This window comes from Microplitis demolitor, chromosome 8, assembly GCF_026212275.2.
Source record: "Microplitis demolitor isolate Queensland-Clemson2020A chromosome 8, iyMicDemo2.1a, whole genome shotgun sequence".
In the NCBI taxonomy this organism is placed as follows: domain Eukaryota; kingdom Metazoa; phylum Arthropoda; class Insecta; order Hymenoptera; family Braconidae; genus Microplitis; species Microplitis demolitor.
The window spans coordinates 10,293,918-10,312,764 of NC_068552.1; the positions used below are offsets into that span (position 1 = coordinate 10,293,918).

General features: G+C 32.2%; 2 protein-coding genes and 1 long non-coding RNA gene across 3 annotated transcripts; all 3 read left to right on the forward strand.

Moving 5' to 3' along the window:
- The first annotated feature begins 12,608 nt into the window (after positions 1-12,608).
- On the forward strand, positions 12,609-13,542 carry LOC128668384 (uncharacterized). Its single transcript, XR_008404122.1, has 3 exons — positions 12,609-12,787; positions 12,920-13,025; positions 13,089-13,542. It is a non-coding gene; the product is annotated as an uncharacterized LOC128668384 (long non-coding RNA).
- A 21-nt stretch (positions 13,543-13,563) lies between these two features.
- Positions 13,564-17,084, forward strand: LOC128668475 (uncharacterized). The gene is made up of 4 exons (XM_053741555.1): positions 13,564-14,469; positions 14,612-15,185; positions 15,495-16,897; positions 17,052-17,084. The coding sequence occupies exons 1-4, from the start codon at positions 13,564-13,566 to the stop codon at positions 17,082-17,084; spliced, it is 2,916 nt and encodes a 971-aa protein (XP_053597530.1).
- A 356-nt stretch (positions 17,085-17,440) lies between these two features.
- On the forward strand, positions 17,441-18,346 carry LOC128668388 (ATP-dependent DNA helicase PIF6-like). Its single transcript, XM_053741250.1, has one exon. The coding sequence runs from the start codon at positions 17,474-17,476 to the stop codon at positions 18,281-18,283; it is 810 nt and encodes a 269-aa protein (XP_053597225.1). The 5' UTR covers positions 17,441-17,473; the 3' UTR covers positions 18,284-18,346.
- Positions 18,347-18,847: the final 501 nt, after the last annotated feature.

Sequence of the window (18,847 nt, forward strand, 5' to 3'; positions counted from 1 at the left end):
TACAGGCTGAATACAAATAAAAGAAAATGGGGTGGGTTTTGTGATGACCCAAGGGTACTCATTAATTTATTCTATAGAGTTAAATTTTTTGAGAGTATGATGTCTAAAGTAAAAAATCATTTCATACAGATATTGCCACACAAATTTCACAGTGTTTGATTAATGTTTGGAGAGAGGGCTATTCTAGAAGTGAAGGCATGTTCGCTTGAACGCCTACAAGCTAGTTACTCACAAGTAAACAGACAGTGCTTGAACTACGTCGATGCGTTGTTTACTTTATCTATCCTATTAATATTGCAGTTATCTTCCATCCAAGTTCTAAATCTTAAGAAAATTCATCAACATTTTTTTTTATTTTTTCATATAATTTTATTATTTTAAATTTAGTATCCCACTAAACATCTTTCAATCATAATATAATTGGAGTTTGATTAATTTATTACAGTAACTTCAGTAAAAAAACTAATGATAAAATGTTATACTAAGCATAAATATGAGTATGGTGATTGTTTCATTCTGGCTTTAATTATATTTAAAAAAAATTTTTTAATTTCTTTTGGTAATATATAATAAAACTTTGGTCACTGTGATGAAGAAGAATTCTTCAACAGAGTAACTACAGCAGATAGGTGATTTTCGGGAACACCGTCGTGGCCCGTAGTCTAAACATTGACGAGGCATGAGACCCGGGCCTCGACAATGTTCTCTAGGGTAATCTGAGATGCAATGTTGGACGATTTATAGTTTTATAATTTTTCTGTACTGGATCTGTGGAGAGAGAACAGTCAGTCAGCCGACGAACATCTAAGTCACCCGGACCTCGGTCAGGTGACTGACTGATTGAACCCTTAATTTTATTAATTAAAACATACCTAAATTTATTTAATTTGGTGTACCATTTATTGGTGTAACATTATATAACCCTAATAAAATATTCAAAAAAATTCATAAACACTGACAATTGACGACGGACACGCCTGGGTTCGATAGACACCCTAATGATATCAAAATCTGAAAATTTAATTTAATAATATAAATTTATTTATATTTTTAATTAATCTGGGGTAATACCTTAGAATGTAACATTATATTCTTCAGAATTTTAATAGAAGAATTTTAAAATAAAAAAAAAAAAGTACAGAACAATAATATAATTAAACAAAGAATACATTGATCATTGAATCACGGTTATTTTATTTCATCGTCACGTATTTTTTGGTATCATAATAAATACATTATATACACTTACACGATCGCATACGTAGGTCAGTGCAGTAAATAGCATCAAAGACTTTGAATCGGAAAAGTGCTGGTTCGAGCCCAGCAGTCACCGGGATTTATTCATCAATCAAAATCATATATGATCTCTTTAAGTAACGCTCCTAATACGTTAGATACGCTCTGATACATTAGATTACGTTTAGGATCTAATCAAAATTATCTTATTTTTTTCGCAATTTAATACTTTTTTAAATTACGATCGTTCATTCCGGGAACAAGTAGGTCTTACCTAATTAGGTACCTATAAGGATTGCCTGATCGGGACCCAAGTACATTTCTGCGTTACATTCCAATGTAGGGTTCTCATTGGGCAGCTCAATCGGAACACAAGTGGGATTGCCCAATAAGGGTCAGACAGAGCTTTGCGTGACATACCTATGTACGGCCCCAATGGGGTACCCCAATGGGGACTTAATTGGTCTTACATTAAAATTTTTGGTCGGATTCATGAAATCTTATACACTGATTCATTCGACAATTACCTTAATCAAGTTCGAAGATGAGCCAAATCGGTTGAATAGTTTGGAAATTTTAGGTATTTGAAATTTTTTTTGACTTCCATAAAAATAAATTTTGTGGCTTTATTCTTAAATAACTTTCAAACTGGAAGTGATAACTTAATTTTGTAAAATTTTTCTTAAAGTTCGTACGATTAGATTTAATTGTGACTACATCACTTATTTTTTAAAAGATCTCTTTTAACAATTTGATAATCTCGGGAATTTCTCAATAAATCGAAAAAGTTCATTTTTACAGCTTAGTCTTCTAATCATTTCTGAATGATAAGGTATAAGGTATAACTCAATTCATTTAAATCCATGTTGTAGCTTATAATATGAGTATCGATTACACGAGTGTAGCGTTATTTACGATTGAGCAGTTTGTTTTTTATAGTTCCAAAAATTTTCATATTTAAAAAAGAAATCTACCCTTCCATCCTGGGTAAGCCCGGATGGCTCTTTTTATTTAAGTTAAGCGATGTCATAAATTATTCATATTTGTATGTGTATGCTAGATGAGAGGAGCAGATTACAATTCAGCGATAACAAAAGTTCAGCAGCATCGAAGTGGGATGTTAATTGGATGGGTGATCCCTTCGTAAAATAGTTAACCAATAGTAAATGTATTTTTTTAAATTATATATCAATAACATTTATATTAATGGAGTCAATGACTGCCAATTTAATTAGTAATTCACGGATATGGTAAATGAGATTTTGTAAATGACTGTATTCGTTCATGAATGACTATAAATGATCAGACCTGGCCAATGTTCATAATCATATATAATGATGTAAAATTATCTTTCATCGGGCTGACTTTGGTTTGTCATGTAATCGCTATGAGGTTGCTGGATTATCGAGTAGGTTAAACTATAATTAAAATTTTATCATTTTAAGTTATAAGTATCCCATACAAAGTTTGGAAATCGGCCCTATATCGGGCCATTACTGGGCCAAAAATGTCGATTAATAGCTCAACAATGGCAATTTATTGGCTGATAAACAGCTTATAGCCGGGATGATAATCTCGCCCCAGTAGCGGCGCTCGACTATCAACCAACTAATGGTAGCCAGCAATCAGCCAAGCAAGCAAATAAATTAAATTAACAAAAAATTTCATTTTTATTATCCTAAAAGAATTCATGATAATTAACGTTTAAACTATTTAAGTGGAGTAATCGATGTGAAAAAAACTCGGTGAAAATTCTGCTGGGCTCTGGACGGGAACTACCGTCTTTCTAATTGCTGGGTCCGAACGCTGGCTACTGGACGAACCTACTAGTGTTGAACTGTAATTTTTATATGTTGTACTTATTTATTCTACTACAACCATTCGATTTTATGGAATGTGAAGAGCAATGCAATTAATATTTTCGATTATTTAGGAAAAAAAATAAGAATTTCGTACTATTTTATTATAATTACGTAATTTTTAAAAATAAAACTTATTAAATTAAATTGATTTTTTTTTAAGAACCCAGTTGAATTATCTTGCTCTACCACCATTATTAAAAATTACATTGATTTTTAAAATATATGTCTTATTTTTCAATTGAATTAATTTTTTATAAGCAAAGTTATAAAATTGCAGTTGTTGATTGCAAATAATAACGAGCTAAAAAATATTTAAATTGTTAGTTGCAAATAATTTTAATCGGAAAATTAAAATATTTGTTAATTAAAACTTAGTTTAATTCGAAAATCACATTATTAATTAAAGAAAACTGTAATAAGTTTTTTGAATAATTAATAATTGATGAGTAGATTTTTTTATTTAACAAGAATCAATCATGGACCACTGATTGACCAACAACAGCCCAAAGTTGCAAACCGATAATCAGCCAATTATAAGTAGCCGTTCATTGGCCAGCCATCGGTAGCGTCGTATAACTGGCGTTTCCTTTACGAGAAGTCATATTCTGATATGAAACCAGTAATGTCATAACATATACATTCAAAAATTTTAATAGAAACTCACTTCGATTGGACTATACTGTTTTGATAAAAAATAAAACGGCTGCAGGTAATTAACCAGGTCTGGGCCATTACTAGTAGCCAATGCTTGACCGATCGACGGCAATCAGACATCGGCCAACCTACGGCATTTTTTCCATTAACGGCGGCTTCGTATGGGATTCAAATAAATAGACCCTTGCGGTTTTAGCACCACTGAGTACGCACGTTGGAAATATCGTGGAACCACCGTGAAATGACTGTGGGAACGTGGTTGCAATGCAATGGAACCACGGTATTTTTTGTGTAGTCGCACCACTATATTCTGACGGCGTTCCCACTGAATTTCAACAGTGTTTCCACGGTAACTCCTCAGTGGTTTTCACCGATCTCCACGATGAGTTTACAATGGTTTTCCGATAACTTGACAGTTTTTTAACTGTGAATCCACAGTAATTCCACGACGAGTTCATGGTTCCATAATATATCCACAAATGTTATCACGAAAAAAATAAATAAATAACACTGACTCGTAGGCTCAATCCAAACACCTTTGAATCCAAAGCTTGATCTGGTATCCACTGTGCCGAACCATACACTCCAAAATGTGGTTGATTGAGTTTATTTGGACACAAATGAGCTTAAGAAAATTAAAGACATCAAATAAATTATTGATTTTCTTGTTTGTATTATATAGGACAGTAAGTACTTTTTTTGGTAAATTACATAAATGAGAAGCTTAAAATTTTTCAAACTTAACTACAATTTTGTTAATTTAATATATCATTTTGTCGTAACTGAATTTATTATTAAAACGTCGAAATGCTCTTAACTGTTTCGCTAATAGTCTTCTTCTGTTAGCCAATTTTCAAAAATTTTAAAAAAGTGTATACTTTATAACCTTTATGGATACGGCAAATTAAAAAATTTCATAGACTTTGTAAGATTTATGAAACATTGTAAAATCATTTTTTTCCGAAAATGCTACGTTATTTGGTCGTATCTGAATTATTTTACAAAATCTTATGATTCACACACCTGCACAACATGATATTTACTTAGGAATCGCAATTAAATAGAATAGGCTAGAACTCAATTATATAGAATTTTGCATTATGGAATGAAATCAAAAATTTCTTTGGGCCCAAAAAAAAATTTCGCTTTTAATTCATTATGCAAAAAATATTTTAGGGCGAATCAAAATTTTATCGTGGCGAGTGAAGCTTTTTTGCAACGAGAAAATCCTTTTTTCTTTGTACATATGTTGATAAGATTACTTAAAATACTGAGCTATGTTCACTTCAATACTTCAATAACATACTTTAAGAAGGATAATTATCAAAAATACTACGAAAATAAGAAAATATGATTGATACAGTGATTTGAAAACTATAATAAAAAAATATATCAATGGTGAAAAAACCATGAAATCATCGTGGAAACAACAAGGAAATACTGAGCTACCACGATTAAAACGCCAAAAAACCGACGCGGAAATACTGTGAGGCCACTGTGGTCCTACCGTTAACTCACGTTTGCTTCCGTAAGAAGGCAGCACTAAAAAAAAAAATAAAAAAATTTTAGAAAAATGCAATACTAATATTTAAAAAGAGAAAAGTATTGAAAAAATCCAGGCGTCGGTTGGCCCTGCGGGCCAGCCCCAAAACTTCCCGCAGTTTTCGAACTCAAGGAGCTCAAAAATATTAATGTGACTATATTTTCAAGCTCTTCGAAATCTTATTGCTTGCGATTATTTTTTTATAAGCTTTTCAAACTCTAACAAGTTACGCTTTATGCTACAGTTTAAAAGTTTAAGAATCGAAAATCATTAATGAACAAGCGGTGTTTAAATTTTAATTTCCGATTATTTTCAATAAACTAAATGTATTAAAGCAGAAATCAATGTCAGTGATCGAAATCAAGATTTAAATGAGTTTTGGCATAGGTCAGAGCAATAATATATGAAATATCCGAGAAAATGATTGAAAACTGTGTGTTTTCGATTTTTTCGTTGATAATATGGTTTAAACTAAAGAACAAGTTTGATGGCATTATAAGATGATCGAAAGAGACGATAAATAGGAAAAGTTTGTAATATTTTAGACACATTTTAGTACAGTACATTTTGATTTATCTGGAAAAAATTACATGGAATGTTATTTTTTTAACTTTTCAGCGCTGATATCTTTTGAACTAATTAACTAATTTTAACGTTTGAGATGGCAATAGTCGCGTTATATTGAATTCTAGAGCTGACTAGAATTTGAAAGCGATCGATTCAGCCGTCTTGAAGATATTTGGAGAAAACCGTTTTTTACCATTTGTTTCTACAACGATATCTCTTGAACAAATCAACCGATTGAGATGGTTAAGGTGGCATTCGACGTATTTTATGAGTTCTAGAGCTGACGAGGTTTTGAAGTCGATCGTTCAATTCGTTTTTGAGAAATCAATAAAAAACTAAAAAAAATTTTTTTTTTTCGTAATTCGCCAATATTTTCGAGTCTACTTGATCAAATGATCTGAAATTTTCAGGAAAGTTGACAGCCAATAAGCATTTTCAATTGCCGCCTTAAACATCCAAATCGATTCATTAGTTAAAAAGTTATAGACCATTCACACACATACACACACACACACACACACACACACACACACACACACACACACACACACACACACACACACACACACACACACACACAAATACATGCAACAGACACTCGGACATCATTCTGAAAATAGTCAGAATGGCTTCCTAGGACCTCAAAACGTCGACATCCAATGAAAACTCGATTTTCGAAAATCAGGGTGAAAACAATAACTTCTTGAGAGATTTTTTTACATATTCTCTAGCTAAAAAGCTCGGTTCAATTCAAAGCTGAGCTAAATCGGCCAAAAAGTTTAAAAGTTATAGCCGTTTAAAGATTTTTTAATTTTCCAAAACATTTAACTTTTCTTGATTTATTTTTAAATAACTTTTGATCCTAAAGAGATAATCTATTTTTGGTGATTGAATCTTTATGTTTATTCGATTTGCCTTAATTTAAGCTATGTTACTTACTCTTTAGATCATTTTTTCTAATACTTTGATAAATTTCAAAACTTTCAAAAAAATAGATGAAAGTATTTTCTTTTACTTTCTCACTTAATAACCTTCAAATAATACATAATAGTTGGATCCTGTTAATGTTTTTATGTAGCTTATCTAATGAGCTTCATGTTTTAGTACTGTTTTTTTATATTCAACGAAAATTACCTATTTATTTATTGAAATTTAGCTGTTGCATTCATTCTTCCACTTTTCAATAAATTCATGTAACTGTTCCATTCTGATTACTGCCGTGGAACACGTTCAAAATCTCAACATTAAAGTATACATCAAGTATTTTTTCAAAATTGACAAGCAGAAATATAATTGATCTTATAAGCTTTAGATGAACCTTTAAACGCCGCCGTCTAACTTACGGATTTAAATAATTTAATAAATAATAAAAAATCTACTTCCATTTCGGCTGCCGAATGGCCTTTTTTTTATAACTCAGTCATTGTCATTTCACTCAAATATAACTTTTGCATAACCGTAAATATACAGGACAGTTTTAAACAATAAAAATATTTCTTGGGTTATATTTTCATTCATTGTGATGCAAATTGATGGTGAAAAAATCGAGTAGCTTTAGTATTGATATTCAATGTTCGTTCGAAAACGTTCAAAAGATAGCACTTGGAAACATTTAAAATTCTTGAGCGAGGTTTAAATATTCAAATTTTGGGCTTAAATTTTCAGCGTAGTCATGACTTCACAAATATAAACTATTGCTGTCACGAGAAAGAAAAAAATTCGAAATAAACATTTAAATTTCGATCGTTTTTGATATTTTCAAAATTCGTGAGCGATCTCTTGAAAATTTGTTATCGATCTGATTTTTTAAGAGGCTTCCTCAAACATCGTAAGCCAGCAAATTTTCATAAGAGAGACTCGAAACAAAAAACAGTCGGTTTTTTTGGGTCACCCTAATATATATATTGAGACAATATATATATATATATATATATATATATATATATATATATATATATATATATATATATATATATATATATATATATATATATATATATATTGAGACAAATCGCTTTTTACTATCGCGATTTTTACCAGCAGCCATTAGAACTCGCCGGTTGAATCCTGGCTTAGGCTGGATTCTACAAAATTGATAATTTCTTGGACAACGCAAATGGGTTTTCGCAAAAAATAAACCTGCACTCGATCAAACTAGTGGCCAGTCGTCATGACAGAGTTCCGAGCTTTGGCGCAAGCATTTTCGAATGGCAAGAGGGCGCCGTTGAGTGAACAACGTTCCGTTTCGCTGCGATAAGTTACACAAATAAATCATAATTAAAGTGAATAAAAAATTTCAAAAACAACCCGAGAGGGTTCAACAATACCCAGTAAACAGTGTTATTAGTGAAAAAATCATCAAACCACCTACAATAGTGAATAAACTAGCCAAAAACAATACCACGTCCAAGATGGCGGACGAAAAGGCCGCGATGTCAACTAAAAGAAAGAGCGCAGATACAGGTAATATCAACCTGGTGAATAAGATTCAAAGAGGCCAAATACAAAAACAAAGAAACATCACAAGAGAAATGCTGGATGTAGAGTACAGAAAGATTATGTCAAAAACGCAAAACGACAATGCAAAATACCGTCCAAATCAAACAGAGGTGAAGGGACAGCAATTATAATTAAGAATAACATCGAGTTCACAATAGTCACGTACCCGAAGTCAAACAATAACAAAATAATTGAGTTCATACTTATCATGGTCAAACTGAGCAATGCGAAATAACTAATCATCGGCAGCCTCTACGCATCTAAAAGAGTGGAATCAAAGCAAATATTTCTAGACGAAATGAATGCACTGTTCTCCAATTTAAACTTGAACAACAACAACACATACTACATGATAGCCGGAGACTACAACGCAAGACATATAGAACTGGGTGACAGAACGACAAAAACAAGAGGCAGATGGCTGGTTAAATGGGAAAAAGAAAATCAACTGCAGGACAAAAAATTACGTTTCTCATGAGCCCACCTACACTCCACGAAAAAAAAAGGTTCCTGGACATATGCATTGCTGACAACAGATTGAAATTATTAAATCTGAAGAACCTAGACCTACAAGACGTCTCATTGAAAAATAAACCAGTGGACAGCATGGACACGCTACAATATAAAAAAACAGGTTGGAAAAAATTCACCAAGCATCTTGTCAACAATTATGACCTTGACATTCCCAGTGACAAAAATTTAACCACACTAGAAATAGATAACTACATTCAAGCAAAAATAATCACATCACAAATGCAATAGCAACAATAGTACCAAAAAACCCCAGAAACAATAATTTCTATAGTTACTATATCAACAACAAATTTGAAAGACTTCATAAACAAAAATCACATCTTTAAACGCGACTTCACAAGTCTCAAAAAACAGACGCAGGCAATCACAAACTTATTAACAGTATCAAACAGCACCTGGAGGATATCAGAAACAAAATACAATCAGAAATAAAGTCAAATATGGAAAATCACTGGGAAAAAATCACCAAGAAAATCGACCATCGAGACCCCAATAAATTTTTCCCAATTATCAATAAAATATTCAGACCACGCGAAAGGACAGACACACCAAATCTCACTGTCAAAGAAGAAGAAGCACGCCTACTAGATTGGTGCGGAATCAACAAAGAGACACTAAGCAAAATAGATGAAGTGTACATAATCGAGGAAGAATTAGAGAAAATCAATGTAATTGGTGCATACTACGAGAGAATTCACTATTCCCGATACCTAAATGAAAAAACTGCACTCAAAAATACGGTGGACCAAAAAGTTACTGAGTTCCTGAACAAACTGCAGGAGGACAAAAATAACAATATAACAATCACAACGTTCTCAGATGACAATAAAGGATACGCACCAAATGACTCAAAAGACTTCTTCTGTACTCCAACAAAAGTAAATAATATTCTTAAACGGCTACCAAACAAAACCTCGTCTGGTATTGATGGTATCCCATCTATATAGTACTGAAACACCTTCCGTCAAGAATGATTAGAGACTACTCCACACTTTTTAACAACTCTTTAAATCGTCCATACTTCCCTGAAATATGGAAAATATCGAAAACTATCCCAATACTGAAAAAAGATAAACCAGCTAATCTATCATCAAGCTACAGGCCAATAAGCCTCACCCCTAACATCAGTAAGGTGTACGGAGCCATAATTAACGACACTATAATAGCACACAGCAACGAGCATAAGACAATCCCTGATAATCAATTTGGGTTTAAGTTCCAGCACTCCACATGCAATTAACAAACTACTATCAGATGTCACAGCACACCTAGATGAAGAACTAGTCGGAGCTACCCTCATTGATTTAGAAAAAGCATTTGATACAGTATGGCTACACGGATTAATATACATTTTAATTATAAATCATTTTCATGACTATCTAATCGGCACAATATGGAGTGATACACGATGGTATGAATGTACCAATCCTATATCATAAAAGCAGACATAAAAGTAATAAGGCCTTAGACCTTAAGGCGTTTAAGAATAAGCCTAACAAATATTCTTGACTTCTACAGACTAGATGCAAAGAAATATTAGTGGATTGATAAAACCACTAACGAGTACAAGGAACTTCGTCAAAGACAAATGATCCTAAATAGCTAATAACAATAATACAGTGACTAAATAATAAGTACAAAAATTTATAAATTTTTTCTGTTTTTTTATACTAAAACAAAAATAAGACCAAATATTATAATAAGATATCATAATAACACTCTAATAAATGTAAATATGTATATAAATACTAGTAATAAGTTAGTTTTAAGGGTAAAAATTAAGATACATGCTCGGGATTTTTTTGATTTTTATAAATTTTTTCCCACACAGCACACCATAAAGCGAGATAGATAAACAAAAAACTTATATCTTATCGAAATCAAAACAGAGATTTAAATTGCTAAAATGACAAACAGACTGCAAGAAGCCGAGAGCTGTCAACGACAGCCAGCGCTTACTTAAAGTACTCACTAGAATAAGGAGTTTTTTTAAATTAGTTTATTTACACTTTAAAAAAAAATGTACGAATGTTATAGGCGGCTGAGGCAGCCGTTCGGCGCGCGTGGCTCGGGTGATCACCGAAGTTAAGTAGCATCGAGCATGATCACTACTTGGCTGGGTGACCATTTAGCCACACGGCGGGTCCGAACGAAGGTCTCTGTTCGCTAGGCGCGGGATGAAGATCCAGTGATCGGTGAAATGGGAATTTTATCGATCATTGAAGCTTCACCCAAACCGAACTGTACTGGTTAGGTTTTCTCTGTGGTTTCCCTAGCCACTGCACCTCCATTATACAAGGGAGGTTGCAGAGCATCACCGTAATGATGCAGTACAGTATAAGCACAAGTCGGGCCACAGCCGCACAACGGAAGACAGAGGAGGAGAAGTAAAGCAGTTTGCCATATAAAGGCAAAAAGTGTAAAAGGCCGTAATTGCGGCTATACACTAGAAAACAATTAAAATGAAAAAAATGTACGAATGTTATTATTTAAATAAATAAACTTAAAAAAAAGAAAAAGCTTTGGCGCAAGCCTTGGTCAACCCTTTGCTGAACCATTGGGTGAGCATTGGTCCAAGCCTTGGAAAACAAAACATTAAGTCTCGGCCGAGCCTTGGAAATAAAAACTCGAGCGTTGGCCAAGGCTTGGAAAACAAAAAATCAAACCTCAGCCAAACCTCCGGGATTCTTGAGTCAATAGTCAGCGGCCAAGGCTCGATTTAACAAAAATTAAAACAGAGCCTGGCCTTGGTGGAGGCTCGGGCCAATTTAATATAGTGGAAACCTAAAACATGCAAACCTTCTCAATAAGACAATTTATAGATAAATTGAGAAAAATATAGATAGCCCAAACTGGGAATCGAACCCAGACCATGTCGGTATCACGCCGAGTGCTCTACCAGTTGAGCTATCCGGCACTGTACTATATTCCGTTCAATTTCATCTACAACTTATTGAGCCACACCACCCATCGTACGGTATTACACTAATTTAATATAGTGGAAACCTACCCGAGGCTCGGCTTAATTTAATCAAACCATTGGACCAAACCTCGGCCTAGACTTCCCGGGTTGAAAAATTTGATCTGATTTTAGTCTAACTGGACTGTATTAGGATTATTTGATCTGTAATTGAACTTCTATAAAAATTTTAATCTGTTTTTGATTTACCCGGATCGAAAAATTTGATCTGATTTCAATCTAATTGGACTAGTTGATCTGTTTTTGAACTTCTATAAAAATTTTAAGCTGTTTTCAATCTGTTGTTGTAAAAAACAATTGCGTTACGGGCAAACAAAACTAGATTAAGTCTTGAACAAAAAAAAAAATTAAGTTCTGAAAATTTGCAAGGACAAAACTAGATTAAATCATGGACTTGTGATATTTTTATTTATGAGCAATATTTATAAAAAATAAACAAAGTTACAGATTTGAGTATGTTTTGTTTACTATTTATTTAGTGCCTTTTGTTTAAAAATGTCGGTAATTAATGAAAGTTCGACAGCTTTTTTTTTAGTTGTCTCGACTGAATATTTATATATATATATATATATATATATATATATATATATATATATATATATATATATATATATATATATATATATATATATATCTATATCTATATCTATATCTATACTAATATATAAATCTATAGGCTCTGTCTGTACATGGTGATTTTATTTCGAATTACGCGTCAAATATCATTTTTATGACCTACTCATACTGTATCTACCTTTTTTAGAATTTTCGTCTGTCTGTCTCTCTGTCGGTTTGTACCTTTATAACTAATCAACCACTTATCTGATTGAGATGAAATTTTTTATACATATACAAGATGCTGTCACTTAAAATATAGGCTACTTTTTAAATCAATTATAAATCAGAATTCGGGTATATAAATTATTTTTCTAAAAGTATAAGAAAAAAACAGTTAAATTACAGCCATCAATTGTTTTTATTCCATTAGCGTCAATTGTTTTTATATAACGCGTATCAATTGTTTTTTATACTTTTTTTTTTTAGATTAGATTTTGTTTCATTTATCAATTGTTTCTGTCAATTGAATCGTCTATCACATTTCATTAAGCAGTCAAAATAAGAGTGTCTAATCTGACTTATTTGTAACTAAGTAAGAATGTAAATCTATTTAATTTATTACTTGAATTTTTTTAATTTATTGTATGATATATAGGATTAAAAAGACAAAATTACGTATCTTACGCAATATGTAAAATAAATGAAGATCATAACCTATAAATAATCATTTATATTATTTATAAACAATTTTTGTGCATTAACTTATATAAAAAATTGGATTCAAAAGATAAAGATAAGTACTTGATTTCACTTAGTTATCTATAGTAATTTTTATTTTTGTATGCTAAGGTAACCAAGATTGACCAATTCAATATAACTTATCGTAATTAATAATTTTATATTTTAGATATGTATCGTTATTATTCGTTATATTTTCATTAAAAATGCCTAAAAAACGAAAATCAAATTTGAGTTCATCATCAGCCAAAGCAAGAAGCAACAAACTTCTTCGCCTATCTGAAACTCAATGTGAACGAGACGAGAGACTGAAAATTCAGAAAGAAAGGAAAAGTAATTTACGAGCTAATGAAACACCAGAACAATCTGAAATTCGCCTTGCTTTTGATAGAATGCAACATGCTAATAAGAGGAAAGTCGAATCAGAGATAGCTTATGAAAGAAGATTGGCGGATGATCGTGCACGCCACCTTATTACATATCATAATGCATCTGATGAACGACGTATCCACCGATTATCACGTGATCGTCAACAGCACACTATTGCACGCAATAACGAATCAGATGAACATCGTAATCAGAGATTGACTCACGATCGTGAACACCATACTTTATCTCGCTCACAGGAATCTATATTTGATCGTGAAACTCGCCTAATGATCGACCGAGAACATCACGCTCTTCAGCGACGATCAGAATCTGCATTCAAACGCGATGAAAGTAGAGCTGCAGCTAGAAATAGATACTACAGGTTAAAGAAGAAAAAAGAAGCAAATTTAATGATGGAAAACGAAAGAATTTCGGCTCTTCGTGAATCAGAGTTTAACGACAGACGAACAGAAAGATTGTCTTTGGATCGCCAATGGCATACCGTCCATAGACAGTTAGAATCTGATTCAGAACATCAGCAACGATTAAATGCTGATAAGAATAGACAAACTCAGAGACGAAATATCCGTTGGCAATCAAAATTGAATAGTGGTTTCTCCTACGATCCGTCTATTAATTACAAACAGGAATCTGATGTTGGTCCAATGACTAAGGTTTGTAATTACTGTAATGCATTAAAGTGGGTCGGTGAATCTGTTGGATTATGCTGTTCATCAGGTAAAATTCGATTAACACCTTTACTTGAACCTCCCGAACCTTTAAAATCTCTGCTGGATGGAAAACACGTTCAATCAAAATCATTTTTGAACGCTGTAAGGTCTTACAACAATGCTTTTCAGATGACTTCATTCGGTGCAAATATTGTATCTGAGGGAAACTTTATGCCGACTTTTAAAATCCAGGGACAAGTATACCATTTAATTGGTTCATTGTTTCCTGAAAGTGATCAACCTTCAAAATTTTTACAGATATATTTTATAGCTGATTATAATGAGCAAATTAATCTTCGAATGTCCTATAATAATAATTTAAATGAAAATCTCATAACAGACCTACAAAATATGCTCCTTCAAGTATCCTTATGTGCATGACTTTAAATCGGCTTTAGAATCTATTCCACTCGAAAACAAAGATAATTATCAATTAGTAATCAATGCAGACCGTAAACCAATTTCCGATCATAAAGGCCGGTATAATAAGCCTTCTACAAATGAAGTAGCTGTAGTGTTAGTTGATCAAGAGTGTCAAAAGAGAGATATTGTTCTATCTTTGCGTACAGGAGATCTTCAAAGAATAAGTGAGACTCACCGGTCGTATGATGCCCTTCAATATCCACTTATATTTTGTCGTGGAGAAGACGGCTATAATTTCAATATATTTCATTCTGGACAACAAGCAGAAGACACGAATAAAAAAATTTCAGCTTTACAATTTTACTGCTACAGACTTATGATGAGATCTAATGAGTTTAATAATTTACACCGTTATCGTCAAATTTCAAATCAATTTTGGGTTGATATGTATGCGAAAATTGAAACCGAGCGATTGTCATTTATAAGAAATAGTCAAAAACAACTTAGAGCCGAAAACTATATTCACTTACAAGATGCTTTGCGCGTTGAAAGTAATATTGATCATTTAGGTCGTTTAGTTATTCTCCCATCCAGTTTTACAGGAAGCCCAAGATACATGCATGAGCGAACACAAGATGCATTTAGTTATGTAAAGAAGTATGGTCGTCCTGATCTTTTTATAACTATGACCACTAATCCTAATTGGATAGAAATAACAAGAGAGCTGTACGAAGGGCAATCTGCATCTAACCGGCACGATATTATATCTAGAGTTTTTCACTTGAAGTTGAAAAAATTAATTGATTTATTATTTAAAGGAAAAATTTTTGGATCCGTTAAATGTTATATGTATTCTGTAGAGTGGCAGAAACGAGGTCTTCCTCATGCTCATATTCTCTTATGGCTTGAAGATAAAGTAACACCTAATAGAATAGATAGTATTATAAAAGCAGAATTTCCTAATCCTCAGGAGGATTTAGATTTATATAATATTATTAAAAAACATATGATTCATGGACCATGTGGAATAATTAATTCAAAATCTCCGTGTATGAAAGACAATCGTTGTAGTAAACGATTTCCGAAAGCATTTGTAAATGAAACGATAACTGGAGAGGATGGCTATCCATCTTACCGGCGGAGATCAACGGAAGCGGGAGGATTTGTCGCTCAAGTTAAGGTAAATGGAAATAATATAGAAGTAGATAATCGTTGGATCGTCCCTTATTCACCAGTATTATCCCGAACTTTTGAAACACATTTAAATGTCGAGTATTGTAGCAGTGTGCAATCTATAAAATACATTTGTAAATATGTGAATAAAGGAAGTGATCAAGCAACGTTTGGACTTAAAAATGAAAACGATGAGATAACGAAATACCAATCTGGGAGATACATTAGTACCTCAGAAGCAACTTGGCGTATAATGTCTTTCCCAATACATGAGAGATTTCCTCCCGTGGTTCACTTGGATGTTCATTTAGAAAATGGACAGCGAGTATATTTCAACACAGAAAATGTTATTGATCAAATTACTAATCCCAAAAACACAACATTATTGGCCTATTTTCAATTATGCCGAGAGGAAATTTTCGCAAAGACACTTTTATATGACGAAGTACCTGCATATTATATATTTGATAAACAATCTAAAGTATTCAAGAGGAGGAAAAGAGGAAATCCTGTTGAAGGTTATCCTGGTATTTTTAAAGAACACGTTATTGGAAGAGTATACACAATTCATCCTGGTAATACAGAGTGTTATTTCTTACGTCTATTACTTCACACCGTTAGAGGCCCAACATCTTTTAAAGATATAAGAACAGTTAATGGTGTGGTATATCAATCATATCAAGCAGCTTGCAAAGCTCTTGATCTTATTGAAGATGACTCCCATTGGGATGAAACTTTAAAAGAAGCGTGTGTTACCGATAGTCCATTTAAACTAAGGCAACTTTTTGCAATTATTGTAGTATTTTGTCACCCTTCTGACCCTAAAGAATTATGGACAAAGTATAAAAAATATTTATATGGAGATTATGGAAGAAAATTGATAAGAAGTTTTCCTGATATTGATTTAAATTTACATAAAGAAGAGCTTGAGAATCGTTGTCTCATAGACTTAGAAAATACAATTATTTCTATCGGGGGAAAACCTTTAGATCAATATGGAATGCCGATACCGAATATTAATGATAATTTTCAGATAAACAGAGAATATCTAGCTGAAACAAGTTATGACAAATCGATACTGATGGCTTTTGTAAAAAAAAATGAATTCAAAATTAATGTAGACCAAAAAAAAATTTACGATGAAATTATGAATAGCATAGACACGTTAGAAGGGGGAATGTTTTTTATTGATGCACCTGGGGGCACAGGAAAAACGTTTTTAATAAATTTGATATTATCTAAAGTTAGAGGTAGTGGTAAAATTGCGCTTGCAGTAGCATCTTCAGGTATCTCAGCAACCATTTTACCTGGTGGTAAAACGGCCCATTCCATGTTCAAAATACTGATAGACATTGACAGATATGAATCACCAGTTTGTAATATCTCTAGGAATAGTGATAAAGCAAAAGTGATGAGAGATGCATGCTTAATAGTCTGGGATGAATGCACGATGGCCAACAAGAAAGCAATAGAAGCTGTTGACAGAACACTACAAGACTTACGAAACAATACAAAAAGAATGGGGGGCATAACTTTTTTATTTTCCGGTGATTTTCGTCAGCCTTTACCGGTAATTACTAGAGGTACAAGAGCTGATGAAGTGAATGCATCTCTTAAACGATCATATCTATGGAATAATATTAAAAAACTATCACTAACTGTAAACATGCGAGTCCATCAAGGAGGTGATCCAATTTCTCAAAAATTTTCTAATTTATTGTTGGATGTAGGGGGTGGAAATATAAACGATGAAAATGGAGAAGTATCTCTGCCTGATGAATTATGTTCAATAGTACCATCTATAGAAGATTTGATAGAAAAAGTATATCCAGGTATAAAAGATATTAAAAATAAAGAGGACTCGTGGTTATCAGAGAGAGCTATTTTATGTCCTAAAAATGAAATGGTAGTCCGTATTAATAATACTATAATAGATAAGTTTGATGCAAATGAGATGGTTTATGCATCAATCAATACCACGATTAATCCAGATGACGCAACAAACTATACTGTTGACTTCTTAAATTCAATAAGTGTACCAGGACTTCCATCGCATACAATTAAATTAAAAATTGGCGCTCCTATAATTTTATTGAGAAATTTAAATCCACCTCAACTTTGTAATGGTACAAGATTACGAGTCACAAAATTACAAAAGAATGTTATAGAAGCTACTATATTAACTGGATCAGGAAAGGGTGAAAGTGTATTCATTCCTCGCATACCTCTTATACCTAATAATTTTCCATTCGAATTCAAACGCATTCAATTTCCTGTCAGTCTTTCTTTTACAATGACAATAAACAAAGCTCAAGGACAAACGATGAGCATTACTGGAGTAGATCTTCGAACTCCCTGTTTTTCACATGGACAACTATATGTATCATTATCAAGAGTAAGATCAAATAAAAATGTATATGTTTGTGTCAATGGAGAAAAAACCCGTAATGTAGTCTATACTGAAGTACTGAATTAATAAATTAATATTTGAAAAATATAAACTTCGATATAATATTATTTATAAGTAACACAACTCATATAAACATATATGTATGCATAACTTACATAAATACATATGTATGTATTTATATAATCATAAATTTATATGTATAAAGTATAATTAAAATATTAAAATATTTATATTATTTTATTTTCATTGATTATTTTTTTTATTGTTTTCGTACAATCCACATCATTATTAAAATAGAAATAATTAAATATATGTATTAATTTTCTAAGTTAAATTAAACTCATAAATAACTGTAAACAATACAAGTATCTACCTGATATAATTTAAGATAAAAATTATTCATCTTCCTCAGTCTCAACAATAATTTGAAAATTGCTTAACGGCTGACGGAAATCATTTGTATGTAAATAAATGGGTGTTATTTCAACATTTGCTAATTTGTCGACTTCAAAATTGAAATGAGACAGAGGATAAATGTCTAAATTAAAATCAATTCTGAATGTTGCATATGCATCTTTGATTTTGAGAACCTTTATCAACATAAAAAAGTTAACTATTATTAATTTGCAA